This window comes from Erithacus rubecula (assembly GCF_903797595.1).
Source record: "Erithacus rubecula genome assembly, chromosome: 8".
Lineage (NCBI taxonomy): Eukaryota > Metazoa > Chordata > Aves > Passeriformes > Muscicapidae > Erithacus > Erithacus rubecula.
Window position 1 is genome coordinate 13447272 of NC_136659.1, and position 20880 is coordinate 13468151.

The window sequence follows — 20880 nt, forward strand, 5'->3', positions numbered from 1 at the left end:
TATATTCAGAAACTTCAGGCAGCTCCTTGATCTTCTTGAGCAAGATTTTATAGCCAATTACAGGAAAAAACAACCCAAGGCTGAATAAAAACTCCCTTCCCATGCCTTGCTTCATCTTGTTAACGCTACAGAGATTATTAATAGATTTTTGGCCCATCATCTGCTACCTCAAAGTAAATTTCTTTTCAAGCTGTGGTCAGCCACTCAAATACTTACTGTGCATGTCTAATCAAACCATTTGCTTGCCAGCTCATTAAGCAGTTTATATGGAAGTGAAATGTATAAATTTCAGCCTTTTTTTGGCAAATGACCACAAGTAGAACCTGCAGCAAGTGAGTTTACTTGTTTTTACCACATCCACCCATGCAAAGTAATTGAAGAATCAAGTCTGGTGAATACAAAAAGGCTTAAACAATGTCATTTTCAATTGATTTTCCTTAGCCTTGTAACTGAAATTTTCTTCAAAATCTGTTTAAAATTTAAGTTATTCAGACACAAATCCAATGTTACAGTTAGCTTAATATTATACCTGTTAGTTAAGGCTAAGGGTTTTTTGCAGTCACAAGAAAGAAATGCAGGCTAAACACTTCACATCCAATCACTTTTAAGTGAAGTAAAATAGCCATTTACACAGAACAGGGGTTACTAACTGCTTTTCAGTCTTCCTTCAGCCTGATGCACAGTGACTGTAGGGAGACAAATAACTCAGGTCTCCTGAGAGATGCTGCTCTGCTTTTTGCCTTTTTTGTTTCTTCTCATATTTTGTCAATGAGAAGTTGACTGTTTTATTCCTCAAATCAAATTTCTAATTGGGTTCATTCTGGCAAATAAATGGTGTTATAACAAAAAAAATTAATTCCAACCTATAAATAGAAAAAATATTTACTCTGAAAAGCTGCAGAAACTCTTATTGCCACTGCAGATAATGCACAGATATGTCAGTTCACTTATAATCTATAATTACCCAATTTTAAAACTTTCTTAGGATAGTCATTACTTGTTTATAAACTGTAGCTGCAGAGAGCAACAAAGAAAATTGAGGAGATATATTTTGCCATTCTCAAATTAAAAGCATGTAAATACTGAGTTGAAATACTGTACACCTCACATACCTTTGTAAAAGTAAATTTCACATGACATGATTGAATTCTCTCATAAACTAAGAGTTTTCCATTGTTATAAGAAATGCCACATACACTTAAATACCTGACTAAAAGCACCATCTGTCCAATTTCACAGGGACATCATTATATACTCAGCTTTACAGACAATCTCAAAAATTTTTAGAATTTTCTTTTAGCTTTTTCCAAGCATAGAAAATACTTTAAAGTATTTCACATCAACTCAGAACTTCCTTTAATTAATATACTCACTTTACATATTGACATTCTACGTTCTAAAATACAGTTGCCTCATTACAACAGTGGCACCTGCTACTAAAAACTTCCACTCTCTGTTTCCCCAAACCAGCTGCATTTCAGGAGGAGGAGACCATCATACTCAATACAGGCTAGAACCTATCTATTAATTAATGTACTATGAACTCCACCATAGTATCGTGTAACTTAACTGCTTGTCTAATTGATTTGATGCTTTTTTTTTTTTTTTTGCTGTTTCTGCAGCCACTAATACTACCAACATTTAAAGAATTTGGCATACTTCAGCCTGAGTTCTTTGATGCACTATTCATTTAATATTCAACTAAATAAATCACTTATCTTGTTGTTTAACAGTTAAGTATTTTACACAACTATGACACTTCTGGAAGTTTCCATAGATGAGTGCCTCTGAGTATTTAAGCATTGCTATCAGTTTCTGGAAAAATTATGAATACTGCAACTTTAAAAAATAATATACAGATTTGAAATTGTTACACACCTTTGGAGCCCATAATCTGAGCAATCTCACACTGGAACATTAATCCAAATCAAACCATAACTTACACCGTATATAGGATAAAAAGAATATTACACAGGGGGAGGCTCATATTCACCTGCTATCTAGTCCATGTACATTTTTGTCTTCACAAGGCTAGCACAACATCCTTCCCTCATAAATGATCTCCTAAATATGCTGAGGGCAGCTAGTATTTTACCACAAAGCTTTTAAAATAAACTGTGTTAACTTCCTTTCATATACACATCAATTTATATCACAAAATGCTTATCCACAATGAGATACTCAACAGAAGTTCTGCGACACAGAAGGGAGAGCGGGTGTTGTTTTAAACAATCGGTAGCATTGATGTCAATCATCTCCCCGTGTGTAATAATCTCAGAGGAAGAATGGAAATCCAGCCCTGGGGTTTCTTACCTTAAATCTAAGCAACCACTTAATGCATAAATGGAGCAAATAAAAGAGGTAAGGAAAAAAAGCATTGAAAGGTTAGTTGGAACTTCAGGATATGAAGAGAAAGGAAATAGAAAGAAAAAAGTTAAGCATTCAGCATTAACAAAATAATGTATCAGTAGATCATAGAAAGAGTGGTTAAAGCAGAATGTCATGAACAAAAGATCTTCAAGCTGAAACTTCTAATATACATTGACCACAAAGCCTTTAAATTATTACTTTAAAATTAACATTCAAATGCTTGTACACTATTTACTCAAGTTCTTACAGTGCTAACAAAAAGGCAGCTTCTTTCAAAATGTATCATGAGATCTAGATGGATTAATTTCAGAGATAAATTTATTTGAGCTGTCAAAGACTAGCCTTCAAAATGAGCCCAAGCTCATTTAAATTGTTTACATGCATTAGCACTTTTACAAGTAGCTGAAATGGAAGCTTCTAACATAATAAGCTAATGTATGTTCTTTTCTAGAAAATGCTGTTCGTTAACTTGATGCCATGACATCTCTCCTGAACAAAGATCAAGAGCAAATTATCACATCTTGTAAGAAGTACAGCACTTTTTTTAGATACTGTACCGCTTATCCACGTTTCCTAAAGTATAAATTGACATTAACCAACAGCAAAACCTTACTTTAAAACTTAAGTGCTTGCTTTTTCACACTAAGTTCTGCATCTCACTGGCACAATACCATACATCATCTTTCTCCATAAAAATTTCTTTTAAAATTACTTGTCTTTCCCTTTGAATGATCTTCAGCTAATGATTTTTAGTTCAATTCATCCAAATATATCATTAAATTTGTTACACTTTCTGCAGCACAGAACAGTAAATATTCAGGTAAATATTTAAATATTCAAGTAAATAACTATTTAAATATTTGTATAAATAGTAGAGCATCCAGAGTGACTAATTTGTTCCATCGATTTAGGAGAGACCCTGCGGTACTGAAAAGAAACACAATCTGATTTACTAGAAAATCTCCTGTCCTTGAGTTTGAAGTTCTGTGGATCAATTAACCAATACAGTCTCTGCCTCATACAGCTACACTGGAAAACCCAGTTCCCCTGTACTGGCCACAGTGTGGCAGTTGCAGTGGAAGATCCATCTGCAGCAACCTCAGCAGCACTGCCTGATAACTTCAATGCCTTAATACACACCTGTCTGAAGGGAGCACTTATTTTTTTCCCATTCTCTTGAGTAAACAACTCTTTGTTGGGAACAACTTGGGAAACATTTGAAAAAACTGAAAGCAAGTCTCTTTCACACAAAAGATTCTTTAGATTTTTGCAGCATTGTAGCTTCAGGGAGGGAAGATGAGGAGAGACTGTTGGGATGATACAGAGGCACTTGAATTCTCTCATATCTATTTATAAACCATACTATAGAGCAACCCTTCCTGAACATCATCTCCTCTATGTTTCAAATTTCTGAATGGAAGGAATAAAATGCTTAAGGGTCTGTACCACTTCTCTCAGCATGGCATACTGAATTTCTCAGCCAAGAATCCTCCCTTTTACTCCTGTATTTTTCTGTTCAGCTTGCCATCTTTCTCAGGGGTTGCAATGAATGTCTGCTGCATCAGCATTCTGCCTGTCCTAAAAATACATAATTCTGGGTCCAAGTACTAGAGCAGAAGCACTTCAGCAGAAAAAGGACAAAGAATGCAGACTGAGGAATCCTGATGCTAACTGAAACTTTAACACTGTTCATGCAACAACTCCTGAATGCTCACTTGAAGGGAAAAGTATCACAGCTCCAACGATGAAGAGCTACATATAGGCAAATTTAAAGCTTCTACATGTTTTGTTTCTCTCTGACCAACAGTCAGAGGTCTAATAAACTAACTTGTAGTTACTCAAATCCACCTGCAGTTACTGCAGGTTCATAAGTACAACTGGCCACCTTTTCCCCCCCCATCAGCAAGAGAGGTGTTCTTTTCTCTGTCCTAAACACAGGATTAACCTGACTGGAATACATTTACAATCTTAAGGATAGCATGACTTCAAGCTCTCTGATTGTTTTACAAGTACACAAAACTTCATCATTTTCTAGATAAATTATGTTTACCATGCACTGTGTTTAAGTCTATCACAAGCATGAAAAATGGATGTAAAGCACACTCAAGTCACCATCCATTCGATGAACTATGTTCTTTTAGAGGAACATAATTCATTGCATCTTAGTATGACTGCTACATTGAGGTAAGTGGGATACCAATTATAATGAATTAGGGCCAGTGCTAAATAAGATTGTGCTGCAGAGCAATTAAAAACTACTCTTTAATGAGTTCTAAAACGATGTCCCTAAAACAAAAAGTGATGATTAAAATACTAGCAACGGCAATCCTACAGGTTAATGTGCTCCATCCATACCCAGAAGATCTGCTGACGTGCATAAATTCAATACTGTTGGCAGATTTTAACACACAACTGGTAACAGTTTCCTAGTCAAAACTGAAGTTATTAAAGTTGGGTATGCTTTTTTTGTCTGTCCTTTACAAAATCTGTTCAGAGGTCGATTCTTTGGGTAAGAAATGGGGGGAAAGAGACTTTTCGTTAACAAGCAGGACATTGAAAAGACCTTAAGTAAAATTGCTTGGGAAAGATATTTAAATCAAATTCCTCGGAATTTGAATTTTAAAAGTTAGGTTAAACTACTTATTGCCATTTAAAAGGCCACCAAGCAGACAAATCAAATAGGACAACAGAGACAACCTAATCCAGTTACAAGTGAAACCAAAGAAATTCTGGTGTACTTTGACTGGAAGAAGCATCTTACCTTACTGCTACTTAGTCGGTTTACAGATTTGTTAGTGTGCCTTGTAAAAATGACATCACTTTGTGTTATTTACCTTTCATTTCCTGGAACTTTAATATTGTCCGTGTTCTCATTTCCATACTTGTTTTCCTGGCAGCACAAGCTAACAATGAGCTCACACCTGCTATGACTGTGTATTCAGGATGTGCTTTTAAAAACATATATCTAACCTCAAATATGATTATCACTGTTGCTGTGTACATTGATCTAACAGCCACCAGTTGCATCTTTGCATCTCTGTCTGATCTCTGTCCTGAAATTTCTTCTTTTTTCCTAATCTTGAAAGGAAAAACCAGCTGGCTTTAAACTTGGCAGTGATATTCCCATCCCAAAACCCCATATGGCACAAAAGTTATAGAGAACTCCCTTTAACAAAGCACATCACTGAGTTTGTATATAACAGAAAGAAGAAAAGGGAGCTCATAACACTTCTCATGCAAACCCTTCCTTTGCATGAACATCAAAGTAAACCAGTGGCAATTACAGCTGGATCACACTCTGTGGTGCTAATTCAGGCAGAAAAGTGATGGTCATTAGCCCTTCAGTCCCCACATATATCCCTGGCAACTAACCCAAACAATAATAGCAGCATCACACAAGCTGATATTCAGAAGCATTTTAAAAATTGAGACTCACAGTGCCAGTTAGAAATCAGATTCAGTGAGTTTGAAACATTTAGAAACACTGGGGCAAGAGAAGGGGAAGGGACAATTGGAAAACGGACAGGACTCCTCTCTTGTTTATAGACACATGGTCCAGGTAAGGAGAAACTGGTATATTACCATGAAAAGCATCAGGTTATTTTGAAAATATACAAAGACAATGAATTTGCAGTTTGGCTGTTTTAACAATATCACCTACCTTCACTCCATGTCCAATATCATCTAGAATTGTATAATCAATAGGTTTCCTGATGTAGCGAACTGGTCGCTCCAAGTTAGCTGGTGCAATGATTTTGTGAGTTCTTGAGGTGTTTTTGTTTGTAGTCAAGATACCAATTTCTCTTCTAGCAACTTTCTCTTTGTGAATGTCCACCGTCTACAAAAGACGCAGTGTATTTACTAACAGTGGTATGCATTGGAATACAGAGTCAGTATTAAAAAAAAATTCAATCAGTTCTAATGCTTCGAAGATCTCTAGACTGTACTAAACACATCACTACATATACTTGATTACATCATCTTTCTTCAACTTACTGCTGAATTTGCTACCTCTAAAGTCCCACTAATAGCTGGGGGTTCTTTGGGTTTTCTGTTAGCCTTGTTCTTTCAGTTTCTCCTTTCCATTCTTAGTAGTACACATCAATTTACTGACACTGTTTTATAAGTCCCTTCACTTATCTTTTTTTATTTTACAATTACTGTCTAAGCTAGTCTTTGACATGGGCTTCAACTAGATGAAGTGTATGAATGCCTTCCCAAACCTTAATTTTAAGACCAGAAAAACAAACCATAAGCAGGTTTTCTTACACTGTAAAAGTTTGCTAAATCAGGACTGATAAGCCTGTGATAGAATAAAATTTCCCTTAGACAAATGGAGAAAGTATTTTGGTCATTACAACTCACTCATCACAAAGCAATTATTAGACTTTAGAATGTGTTCCACACTAATTTATCCACAATAAAACCAAAGGTTAAAGCCATTGTCTTCCCTTTGGATGCCTAGGGCAAACACTGGAAATCTCTTCCTTCATATACTAAAATCAGTAAAGAATCTTTGGTGTAAGAAAAAGTCCTGCTGACAATTCATTGCCTAAAAACATGTACATGAATCTTGTTAGGTAACAAGAGTAAGAAAAGGCTATCAGAAAGTCTATCTCTTCCAGGAAAATATAATCTCTTAAATCATGGGCCATGTTGCTCCTTGACTTATTTAAACCAAAATTAATTGCTTGCTCACAAAGCAGCTTTCAATATAGGAAAAAAAAAATAAACTGTGCTAAACAGTGAACAAAACTTTTAGCTACAGGATAAAAAACAAAAGTATAAACAGCCAGAACCACCACCATAAGGACATAAGGATTTCTAAGCACTCATATATTTCTTGTTACCACTTCAGTGATCATGAATGGCACCAGAAACACTTTTCAGTTTCGAACCAGGCTTTGCAATAACTGGAGAACATGTATAAATGAGAACTCATTTTCCTAACACACATTTTTGACTAATTTTATTTTTCTGTGGGCAGGCACTGGGGCAGTGAGGCTGGCTACACTGTTTTAAGCTGCTACCAATAGCAAAACAAGTTAATAATGAATCATCACCACAACCTTTAAAAGTAAAAAAAAAAAATTTTTAGAAACCCTAACCAACCCCCAAACTACTTCCAAGAAGTTTTTTCTTTGCATTATTTCCAGGAAAATATCTTGGACATTATATGTGATCTTACAATACTATCATCAAGATTGCCTAGTATTTCCCAGCAACATATTTCCAAGTTTTAACTTTGCTAAAATTAAGCACTGACTAGAGCTTTGTCATGTACATTCTGCCACCTCTACTTCCCCCTGCCTAGAACTGTAAGGTTTCCACTATAGGTACATAGCTATTTCTTAAAAAAACTACAGAAAAACAGATTGTAAGGTCAAAATGTATTGACAAATCTCTCTTTGGAAAGCTCAAGTTTGTTGAGCAATGATTTGAAATTTAATGGGGGTAGTTAAACTATCTGAGACACTCACACAAAAACCCACCCAGATGTGGACAATATATAAATTCTGCAGAAATTCACGGTTCACACAAGTGTAACAAACACGTATTTCTACAACTAACTTAGCAACTAAACCACTCTCCAATGAATTTGCCAAGGTCCTTTCTGAATCCCCCCAAGATGACCAGGACTATACACCAACCCCCAATACAGCAGCACAGATCAGATCTTCACAGCTCTTACAGTGCTGTATTTATGGTACAAGCACAAGTGCAAACACAGCACATCAACATTTTCCAGGCCAAAGTACCTAAAGTCCACCATTCTGCATCAGGGTAAGATGTAAGATTTCATCTTCCATCTCAGGCTTTTATCCCTTCTCTCTGCTAGACCTTTGCTTTTGCAGTATAGGGACCAGGAGCACACACTCTGGAATAGAAGGTCCACAGACCCCTCATCTCAGAGGCACATACATGATGGCAACAGCTTGGGAGAACAGTCTCATTTTTGACACCACTGATAAATTCATTCTGTACTGCAGACTTCATCTGTGGTCTAGACATGTCACTGGAGACCTGCAGAGACATGACTCTTATATGTTCTTTGTCTCACAAGCCTCTGATACCATTCAGTAGAATGTTAAAAATCTTCAGCTGCAACAGCAGCTGGACTTCAGGATGAAGTGGAACACCAAAATCTTATGGGTCTGAATCTGGTCCTTCAAAACCAGCTTCATGCCTTGAGTATTGCACTCAAAGCCAATAATTTCAATCCACAAATCAAAAAGGAAGTTATTAGTTCAGGGTTGGCAAGATGATTTTCTCACTTTCTATTTCAAGTGCTAGAACTCTGCAACTTTGAATATGTTCTTCCAGTACTTTCTTATGTAATTATCTACTAATACAATGCAAGTACAGATATTTAATGCTCATGTTAATGTAGCAATGGTATCCTGGCACAGTGCAAAGCTGTTGCTGTGAATGAAGAGTGGGTTTTCAATAGGAGGCAGGGCTAAAACCTTCCTTAAGGACTATGGTGATCATGAGGCATGACTACAGGAACAAACAATGAAGTGCATAAAACCTAATTAAAACCTGAAGCTCATCTGGTGGGATTTCTCTTGCATTATGATTCACAACATCTCTTTTAACTTGAATAGCTATGGAATGACTAGAAGTATACAAACTGCACCTAATTCTGGTTCACACGTCTAAACTGGTATTGAAAAGCATTATGCTGGCCATTTTCCAGACATTTTATTTTCTTGTTTAGTAGACTATGGAAGTCATGAGATCCTAAGGCATCCATAAAATAGCACAAAGGAGCACTGTGGTATTCCATTAGTAGAGAAGGTAACAAAGATTAACCTGCTACCGAAGAAAATGAAAACATTTATCCCTAACATATAGGTAATTATTACCTCCAGTACTAACATAAATCCCTTATCAAGGCAGGAGAATGCACCAAAATGTTTATTCATCAGTTTAGAAAGTTCTAATGAGAAGTTTCTGGGGTTAGAGCTGGACTAACAGAACACCTGGCTTGAAAACTCTGTTAGGAAAAGCAGAAGGGATACACTGTGCCCTTCTACAACTAAAAACCCTGTTGTCTAACAAGAAATTTTGGATGCCTGACAGCATTATTATGCTTTTTAAATTTTTTTTCACATAGCTCCATCAATTTTAGCAAAAGCTTTTAAGTGACAGTTTGTTAGAGGCTACGCTCATTACTATCATCTTTTCATATGCTTTCCAAGATCCCTGCAATAGCTGAGGGACAGCATAAGGGGAAAAATAAGTACGAACCACTGCATTTTTTTCTATTAGGAATTTTCCGGCCATTTTGAAACATTAGGTTTTCATACTGAATTCAACAAAGCCAGTCTCAAGATCTGCAAATATTAAAACAAAACAAAAACAAAAAAGTAATGATTTCTGGGAAAGTTAACACTACTTACCAGTTCACTTAAAAGTCACTGAGTTTTGAGAAATACTCTCTTCGACCAGTAAACAAAATTTCCCAAAGTATTGAAAATTAGCATTTAACTAACATTAGTTTTGGCTGGGACAGAATCAATTTTCTTCACAGTATGGGGTGATATTTTGGATTAGTGCTGTAAACAGAGCTGATAACCCCAGGATGTTTTAGTTAGTGCTGAGCAGTGACTGCAGAGCCAAGGCCTTTTCTGCTCCCCATCCCACCCAGCACTGGGTAGCCTGGGGTGCACCACAAATTGGGAAGGGACACAGCCAGGACAGTTGGCCCTGCTGACCAGGGGACAACGCTCCATGTGGCCCCATGGCCAGCAGGGCCAGGCTGACCTGGGAGAGCCTGGCTGGGCACGGCTGCCTGGGGACTGCCTGGCTGTGTCAGCTGCTGCTGAGCAGCTGCTCCCATCTGCAGCCTTTCTGCTTGGGTTTTCTCTCTTCAGTAGCAGCTTTCTATATTATTGTTATCACCATCATCATTAAACTGTAGATATCTCTACCCACAAGTCTTCTCACTTTTACCCTTATGATTATCTACCCATATCCTGGTAAGGGGGAATGAGTGAGCAGCCATGTGGTGCTTAGTTGCCAGCTGGAGTTAAACCACAACAGCATGCTGAAAGTCTGAATTACAGTGAAATTTCAGAGACAAGAGACTCCAGAAACCTTCATTTCTTCATCTTCTCAAATCATTCTAACTTAAATATATAAATTAACTGTCAGTCTGTTACTCTGGGCTTTTAAAATTCAGTTTCAAAAATCTCAGAAGAAAATGTTGCTTACATATAGTATTGTTGGGCTTTTATTAATCTTATTAATATGATGCAATTCAAATTGATTGCAAATTACCTTGAAAACCGGATTTTTACTTTAAAATTAATAACTGCCAAATATTGACATGTTAGAAATGTGACATTAATTGTCTCAAGTTGCATGCAATTTATACACAAAAAAAAAAGAGATGCTACAAAAACGCTGAAATGCTACTTGTTCCATAAACAGGAAGATGCACTGTGCAAAATTGGCCTTGCATCACCATTTTTAACATGTTTTGCTATTCCTGTGCCTTGCAAGAATAAGACAACTGAGAAAGGTGACAAATTTTTATTGACTTTTCAGTGGAAAGTCGAAGTGAACTTCCCTGCAGACACTGAGCAGCTCACAGATGTTGCTACAGCCCAGCTAAGCAGCACCTGCTGCCTGCAGAGAATCCAAGCCTGCAGTCTATTCAGTGCCTGTTCTCACAGCCAAGAGTGTGGCAGTCAGCTCTGTAAGGGGAGGATGTAGCAGAATTCCCCACAACACAGTGCCACTGCAGAAAACTCACCACTACCACTCATCTTTGTGATAATGTGCTTGTTTAGATAATTAGCAGCAGACTTTTTAAAATTACCTTGCTGAGTAACAGATTCTGTAACTAAACCAGAAAAAACATTTCTCATCAGTATTAAAACCTGAAAATCTGCCAGATCAAATTAAAGAATTTGGATGTTAATAAGGTATCACAGTGACTGCTAACTTGAAAGCTGGAAGGTAGTTTTTTTAACAAGTATAAATATTTGTACATACGATCTGTATTTAAGATTTAAATTCTTAGTCAAATATGAAACATTATGTATCATCTAGCTCTGGACAAGATTCAAGAAGGCAAGCAAGAATAGATTCATCAGCTTTCAGACCAAACCAAAATAATTCTAATTCTTAAACCAATAGGATTTAATCACTTGCATAAAAATAGTTTCAATAGTAACAATTTCCTTATTCACAGCCTATATATAATTTGAAAAAGCAAAAATTATTATCAGCTTCCTTTTCAAGCTCTTTGATTAGGTTGACATTTAGAAGGAAACACAGAAAGGGATATAAATTGATGCTCCACCAATAAATAAAGGACCAGAGCATTTTATCTTGCTGAGTTAATCACACCTCTCCCAGTCTGAGCTACTTGTACAAAACAAGCACTTTGGGAAAAGTTTTTGTACCAAGCGCCAAATGATTCTGCTCTCTTTGGAGAGTATGTAGAATCCCAAATCAGAATTACAAGCAGGATTCCACCCAGATATCACAATTTGCATATAATGTTTTCTAAACTTAAATACCAAGATCTACTGATCAAAACCAATCTGTTTTCTGTTTTATGCTACTGACACTAATTTCAGTCAGGCTGGCTGAAATCCTAATTGGCAGTGAGTATTACACCACAAAGCATTTTAAATACTGTTAGGAAAAAGCTCAGTGAACTTTACACCCAAAATAATTATCAAGGGAACCTTCCACATATTAGGCTAATTTTAGAAGTATAGCCAAATTCATTGAAAAAAAAAATATTTACAGAAAAATTATGTAAATTATTTTTTTTTAAGAAAAACAACCATGGAAATTTGACAGATAACACACTCATCTATAACCTTGGTACTAAGGGAGGAAGCCATTTCCAAACACATTAACTCCACTTAATAAAGTTCCTTGGATCAATACACTTCATGTATGTAATATCCAAAATTTAAATACTGTCTGCTCCTCTGATATTATTTCTTCCATAAAAATTTGAGGAGGATCCTACATATGATGCAGGCTCAAAAAAAACCACGAAACAAGCCACATAAAAAAATGCCCCCAAACAAACCAGATTTTCAATTTTACAGCTGTATTTTAAAAAAAGACCAGAGATTTTTTGTTTGGTTGTTCAAGCTCAATCTATGAAAATTTTGCAGACACATCTTCATTAGGTGTTGGGGTATTGCTAATCTGGTGCTCTATTTTAAATAACTAGCTGTGCTGTATAAAGGTCAAAGACAATCTAACCTAGCGCTCAGTCTGCACTAATGCCATCATCTCAGGAGGAAAAAATCTAAAATGCTATGACCCTTTCCACAAAAGCTACTTTACAGAAGCTGTGTGACAAAATGAGTTTTCCATATTCATGAAATGTAAAATATACTGTCTTTTGCGTCAGGCTCTCAAAGAGTTGGAACATATGTGAGCTGGCACTAGCCTGAGAGGAAGCACAAACACACAGAGCATATAGTTATAGCACAGGCATACACAGGGTAATTCGTAACACTTTCTGGGGAAAAAAAAAATTAATTTACTTGTCTACATAATGATTAACATGGAGCATTTAGAGAAGAAATCAAACTTCCAGCTTATTTTTGATGCAGATCCATGAGACAACTGAGGCAACTAATAGCACAGCACTATCAAAACAGAAAATCCTCCCCACCTCTTTCTTTGTACTTGCCCTGGGATTCCTCTGACCCAATCAGAGGCAATTCAGCCCACTAAAACAGCATAAAATTACTCACTTCTTTTGCTGGTTCAAATAGATCCAATCCATCTACTTATTTCCTACCTTACACAGCCCCTACTTTCAAATGTTTTCCTAAATACCACAATACTCTTTATTTTCATTTATATTATCACATGGAGATCAAGAAACCCTAGTAGCCAAAATGTAGTGGCCAACTAAGACATGAAATACTCAGTAAACAGACACAAAACTCAAAAACTGCTGTATCATTGTTTTTAATTTTTCTTTTAATCCAGCAGTGGCTGGTAAATCTGCACTTTTATCTATCATTCATTCTCAGCCCACTCTGGCAGTCAAAATTCTCTCATCTATGTGGTGATTGAACCTGGGTTCCTGATTATAGTAGCTTAGTTTATTGCTGCTCAGAAAAACTGCAAACAACTGCAGGAGTTCTGCAGCCATACACAAGCTGAAACATTAATTTTGGCTTTTGTTCATGTCACTGCAAAGTACATTTTATTCAGAAAAGCCAGGAGCAAACTGTTTTTGTCATCAGATGCCAGTATTACAGCAACAGAATAAGTGAAAAGATGATGAGTATTGTTTCCCACCATCCATTTCTTATTTCTTAACATAATATTTTCATTTTACCATTAGCAACTTTTAGGTGCTTTTCACTTACACAGAATGACCCCCTCTCCAAACAATAATCTGGCTGAGAATGCATTTAACTGGCTTTGGTATGTAAAATGCTCATACTAACACTGGTATAGAACCACATCATGAGACCTAATCCCAGAATGAATAGGAGAAGAAATGCATCCTTCTGTTTAAATTCTTCTCGCTCACAAGATGTCAATTCAGAGTTTCACTTGCTATGGAATATCAAAGGCAAAAGAAAGAAGTCTCACTTGTGAAATATGGTTGATTGAAGATTCCATGCGCCGAAGCTGGGATGCCTGGATATCCAGCATTTGGAGAACATTGTTGGCCAAAGTGTTGATCAGATAGGCTACGCTCGCTAACGACTGTGTAGTGTAGGCTTTGGTTTCTTCCAGGGCTCGCTGCTTATCTGCTGACTGAAAAACAGAAAGAAAAGGTTTATTTAGTATAAAGTCTTTCATGCAAAGATTCTTGGAATTAACTCCTTTTGCCTGTCTTTAAAGACAACTAATTATATTAAATCAAACTAATTCTAAATAAAAGTTACTATCTTATCATGAAATATACCTTGGTATTTTAAGATTTTTCTACATTTTCTAAGAAGAATAAACTCCTTTTTTCTAGAAATATACTTGGATTTTTCTTGAAAAAGGTTCAACTTCTTATTCAGTATTTTAGTAATTTACTTGAAAAGCACTCTGAGACACTTATTATTTATTTCTCCTAGATTTTATATTATTTAGAACTGGTTTGTTTTTCTAAGCTTTGTGATTCATTTAGAACTCATAACAGCCTACAAGGAGCCGCCAAACAGCTCATTCCGCATCTCTCCTAATCATTGTCACAAATGGTCATTATTCACAGTGAATGAACTATATTCCCATAAAATGGTAGCTGAATACAGTGAGAGGAATCGTTTTTAAAAATACTAAGTTCATGTTTTCTTCTTAAACATTTTGTACTTTGTCACATTGTCAATACTTTTTTCTATGAAAAATTTGTATGATCCATTTTTCTAGTAGTAGAGCACCTGAAAGTATTTAGGCTATCAACAGACAAGATATCCATTAGAAATTTAAAAATATATATACATTTCAAACAGCATTAAAAATAATAAGCTAAGAATTTAATTGTTAGGGTTCTGTGTTTCTCCTTGAAAAATAGTTAATATCGCTAAGATGTAAGTCAGTACAAAGAATACAGATTAAAGCACTGGTAAAACATACAACTAAGAGGCTAAGTTAAAACTTTCCAGTTTCCAAGGCTTTGGTATGCAGTGAACTTCACTTTTAGGTGATCTTTAGCCTTCTCACAGGCCAATGCAGCTGTTTCTAAAACAACGGCTGATAAATGTTCTCTACTCCCACCTGTCATTATAATACTGTATTTCATTATTTCCTTGGCTTTTTATATTATTCACATAGGTTGGGTATCAATATTCAAGAAATGTGCAGCTATTAAAGAGAGAATATAAAGTCATTCCATATCTTTCAGCACAAGCTGAATCTAACATCCACTGCATTATATGTACTTGGAAAAACACAAAAAGTAAGCATATGTGTATTTCAGGAAAACAATTCCTACAGCTCAGTATGTTTTCCCAAGACCTTGAAGTAAGATTCTTAAAAGAAGATTGCTAACTTTGAAGGGCAAAATAAAAATCCCACACATGTAAACACAGGCACAAGACTTCATTTAAATGCTCACACGAAAGATAATCAGTATTTTCTCTTTTCTGGCAAATTCCTGTGCCCATAAACACCACCAGTAATTTAGCTGGCCAGTTGTCAGGCTGCAGTGGTACCAGTTATTCATCTACAAAGAAGGAGGAGAGCTGCAGCTGCTCCTCATCCAAGAGCTGCCTCCATGGGGCAGGAAGGAGGAATGCTTCAGGAGGTGAACATTTTACCCACGTCTCTCTTCCATGCAGAAGACAAAACAAGAGCAACAGAAGAAGGAACTGAAAATTTTAGGAGCTTCTCAGGGCACAGTATGAGGATATTCTCCAACAGAGCACGATTATGAAAACTGCCTTATATTCAACTATAAAGAAGTTAGAAAAATGCTATCCCCAGATCTCATTTGAGAACTCAATGACTTTTAACCAGCTGAGTATGTCTTGTACATAAAGGAGCTTGAAACCCAACTTAAGAATTCCCAAATGAAGGACCAGCAAGCTCTTTACCAAAGTGTATTCTCACATTGCTGGCTTGTAAATACACTTTCTCCCCCTCTCCCTGCTTATATCCCCAGCTCAGCCTGCACACTACTCCCCTGCAGCAGGCACACTCCACAGCCATTCAAACCATTTCTCAATGGCAATAATAAAAGTGACCAGGAGCTCGCCTGTTTTGCTCTGCAGCTGATGCCAATCTATTTATAGAAGCAGAAAATGCTGATTTCCATTAGAGCACTGCATATTCAGATAAGATGTGTATAACCCAGTAAACACAGTATTTCTCCATTAACAGACAAAGTATTTGAGAACAAAAGGAAAACTATCTGTAATTTTAAATATTACGGGCCTCTGCTATGGTTTTTCTGCTTAAAGAAGCACGAATATGAATGCATGTTCAGAGCTAGTCCTTCCAGGGATGCAACCTAATAGCTAAATCCAAGTCATCCCCAGTTCAAACCAACAAAGAATTGACTTCTCAATGTTCAAATGCATTAAAAATCTCATCAAACAATACTATAAACTACTTTGGAACAGTTATTAGCACAAAAATCCATTTGATTGAGGTGTCTAATTCATGATAACTGTGATTTGCTCTATATGCCTTTTTACAGAGCCCAAAATTCTCTGAGGGAAACTCCACTCACATTTGGCACAGAAAAACGGAAGTTTGAACTTTCTTCCTGTGAAGAAACTGTTCAAACTAAAATTACTATTTGAACCTACTCCTGTTGATCTATTTCAAAAGAAGAAAAAATAATTAGTGACAGCATTTTAAAACAATCATGTTTACCCTGAAAACTTTCAAGATATGCAAACCTGAATAACTCACAGCAATAGTTAAAAACTCTAGAATACTTACAGAAAAATCTTAAGTTTTCCTGTGGAAATATAACAATGAATGTCAGTTAAGATTTAACTTGAAATGCTAAGTTGTGTTTAGCATGAAATCCATCTTTCAATTTGATAAGTAGATTTTGAGATATGGTATCTTATCACATGCTCCTATGTAACAAGATCCCTATTTACACTCCACATGGACACCAAATTACATCGCTTGCAAATGCTGCCATGCTCACTGAGTATATAACTATGTAAATAAAGGGATTTCAGCTAATAAGATAATGGTTTCAAGTTATCAGTAACAAAACTCAAACATAATCCTCAGCAGTCTAAGTTCAGATACTCTTGATCTTACTAACACCAAAATATCAGCCAATATGCTTCACATCAGACTGTAAGGCAGCCAAAAAGTTATTTCAATACCCACACCTACCAAAATTCTCCAGTGAAAGAAAAAAATATCAGTTAAGACTCTCTACAGTAGTTTCAGTAACGTATGGAATACTGTTTCTGTGAAGAATATCAAAACCAAGAGAAACATGCTCTATGTTCACTATAACAAGAAAACTTGTTCCTATGCATACTTAAGCATATTAACTTGGAAGCCCTTGAGTTCTCAGAGACATTGTGCTCAGCATGATCCAGCACTGATAGCAAGTGTTTTCAGTGACCAGATCTAAATTAAACTCCATGAAGCAGACCTTTGAGTGTCTCTCCATTTCAGTTTTTAAGTATCTTTAGCACTCACACACATAAAATTATGCATGTCTATGAAAAAATACAGGCTCGTAACATCTATCCACACACAACTATTAGGAAAGCAATGCTTTCATCCATTACATCAGTTTGATCTGTATTTTTTAATGGATAGTAAATTTAAGAAATCAAAGCTATTGTTTGACAAGTAAGTCTTCTGAAACACTGCCAACACAGGGATCCTCTTATTCCTAGACATAACATACCTGCTCCATTGTCTATGCAGGGTCACCTGGCAGACTGAACATTTGATCTAGTTTATAACTATCTTTAGAAACAAATAGTTGTTTTAAACTGCAGTCACTTCCATTATCTACCCTGACATGCAAAATTGCAAACACTACCCCTAGCAAAACTACGTAGATGCCACAAAGAAAAAGCAAAGCAACACAGTGAATTATGGTCTGAGTAACTGTCATGCGACAGAGACTCAGGACTTACTTTAATCAGCAGCACCTGTCACAGTAGATGTCCCAACATCAAGTGTGCACTCCATCTGCTGTAATTAGATCAGGAGGCACGTCCCAAATGAAAATCATCTGATCCATGAACCACAATAGAAGTTTTGCCTCATCCAAACCACTGCATAGTCAGAGAAACACAAGGAAGGATACAATCAAGAATAAAGAGAGAAGAACTATCCAGAGTTGTTGAGCTTGCTAGCTAGAAAAGGGACAAGTGCTGGAACATCATTGCGTTACATTGCACTAGAACAAGTGCTGGAACTTTCCAGCCCTCCACTACCTACAGTTTTCTTCCTGCAAACTGTGCAGAGTCCCATGTTTCCCTTAATATTTTTCCATTAACTGTGTTAAGAATACTGCTCTCTCTCCACCTCTTAAAAGTTGTAGTTTTCCCTTCTCACACAATGTTAAAATACTTGAGTATCACAGCTGGATCATCTTCACAACCTGAAATAGAAATACTTAGATCATGTCTTCTGTGTCCACGTTACAGAATTTCCAGGCAGCAGCTTAGCACCTATTCAGTTTATCATTTTTCTGCACACAATGCACGTATCAGGCGTCCATGTGAGTCACAAGGCAGCATCCTTTTCTCCTGCTCTCAGCAGTAAGAGCACCATTTTGAGGCACACACAGAGCTCACCTGATGCTCCTGCCAGCCACATATGGGGTGGGGACAGTGTCACTCCTGCTGGGAGATGCTCCCCACAGCAGCAGGAGGCGGTTCCCCACGCACCTGGCACAGCAGCAGCCAAGGCTCTGCCTGGCTCTCCCCCAAGAGTGTTTTTCACTTGTGGGAAGTGCCCAATATTGAAACAGTTATTTTGTCTCCACCAGGAAACAAAACAAGCTATCAACAACATCGAAACCTTTCAGAGGATGAATCCAGTCTGAGAGTACTGCACAGACTACAGACACTATATGAACTGGGGCTTTAGATAACAGGAGATCAAAGTCATTCAAGCCAGCTACCAACGCACAGACTTCACATTCAGTCAGAAAAGCCATGTATTACACACACAAGGCAACAATGTGCTCTTGCTTTCAGACACTGGAGAATTATTAACAGTTTCCACTTCCACATGCCAGTCCAACAATGGACACTAAAACTAACAGCTCAGGAATGATCATAAATGTACACCTGACAATACTGCTCATTTTTTTACTAGATTGTATAAACCAAATTGGCAGCATTAGAAATTACATGGCATTCAACCTGCAGCAAATGTAAGGATGACTACTTTTCATGTCAGGATGCAGAGCCCAGGCATCACTTTTGCTTCCCACTCTGAAGTTGCATTTACACTGCACAATTACATTACCAGATTTGAATAAGAAATAGCCTGGACTGCTGACTATATAAAATATCCTTTTACTTTAGGAATTAAATGTCTCAGTTTTTATTCTCCTGCCTAAGAAAACAAAATCTTTTATATTTTTACAAGCAATTTCAAAAACAGATTATAAAGAAAAAACAAATATTAAATGGGCCAGATGAGAAAATAAAGCATGTAGTAATGTATCCAAAACAACAAAATTATTTGGCTATATGATGGGCAGAAGGAATTATTACACGCATATAGAGCACAAAATGCAGGGCTAGAAAAAAATCAAGAATTTAAGGCATTCTCCCACTCTAAGAGTGATCAACCAAATCCTAGTGATAAGGTCTGCTACACCCCTGTTAAGAACCTGAATAATTTTGTATAGAAAAGCATCTACTAACGGATAGAGTAATTCTACAAAGAAACAAATGATGGGAGGCAACATGAACCTACAGTAAGATTTACAAAACATCCAACTGGATAAAACTAGATAAAAGAAAAAATGCTACCAAATGCTCAAATGCTACCAATGCTACTAAATTAGAAGGAAAGACTTCAAAGATAGCAACATATTAAAACAGAAAAATACATTTCCTATGAGTTGGAAAGAGCTCCAAGACAGGTCTGAAAGTGGTGCATGAAAGGAAGCATTTAAAGCTACTGACAGTTTACTTGGTTATTGTAGCTAGATTTATTTTCTTCTATAGTTCTAAATTTTTTTAAAAAAAGTGATTTATCCAGTAGTCATCATCAACTTGGAAGTTCACAGTTCTGCAATCAGGCTAATTACACAAATTCTACTGTTTGAGCCAAAACATCCGGACCTATGAGTTGAGAAAGAAACTGTGTTTCTTATTACAGAACATTGACATAAGTTGCTGCCTTCAATATCAATATAACTACAACAAAAAATTCTTCCAAGATTTATACTTCATGTTGAATTGAGAGGGGGCAAAAAAAAAATAGAGCTTTTAATTCCTGAGGCCATTTTCTTTCACATCTTTTAGAAAACAGAGTTCTGAATGGAAAAAAATCTCCATTCATACTCAAATCAATTCTTCAATGTGCAATGGATTTGTAAAGTAATATTTAGGCATGAAAGTGGAAGCTGAGGTTGAAGAGTTTGACATCAGACTACCTACACAAAAAGTATATTCAGAATATACTAATCAATTCCCCAACATATACAGCATCTCTTGCTATTATTCAAAACTGTATTGTTTAGTAAAACAAACTCCTATTTAATATATGTGATTAAAAAATTAATAATAGAATTATAAAAATAAGACAGAATATTAGTTTCACTTAATCAATATAACAGTTGTTTCTTTTGATTACTGTTAACACAAACCCAAGTTGGCATTTGTCTTATGACCAGCTAGAAAAACCCCTCAGGTTTCTGCTGAGGTTGCATCAGCTTCAAGAAGCCTCAAGAACAAAAGCTGCATGCTAGAGTTCAACAAGCTTGCATTATTCAGTACAAAATGTGCCCAACTGTGATACTGACAAAGCACACTTCAGTTTTCCTGTGAAAAATAGATTGAGCTCTTATATCATCCTTTTCATTTTAATTGTTGCTGAATTCCTTGAAGTTAC

The 20880-nt window shown here is 36.4% G+C and overlaps 1 protein-coding gene across 16 annotated transcripts in view; it reads right to left on the bottom strand.

Annotated features, from left to right (window-relative positions):
* Positions 1–20880, bottom strand: part of ABI2 (abl interactor 2) — a 65174-nt gene that overhangs the window by 24799 nt on the left and 19495 nt on the right. For 7 of the 16 annotated variants that reach the window (XM_079310921.1, XM_079310932.1, XM_079310930.1 and 4 more), the window contains exons 2-3: positions 13969–14136; positions 6032–6208 (exon numbers count right to left, since the gene is read on the bottom strand). In XM_079310921.1, the coding sequence (XP_079167047.1) occupies positions 6032–6208; positions 13969–14136 (345 nt within the window). Of the gene's footprint in view, positions 1–2313; positions 2332–6031; positions 6209–13968; positions 14137–20880 lie in introns of all 16 variants that reach the window. The other 9 variants (XM_079310926.1, XM_079310927.1, XM_079310934.1 and 6 more) reach the window with 2 other exon arrangements.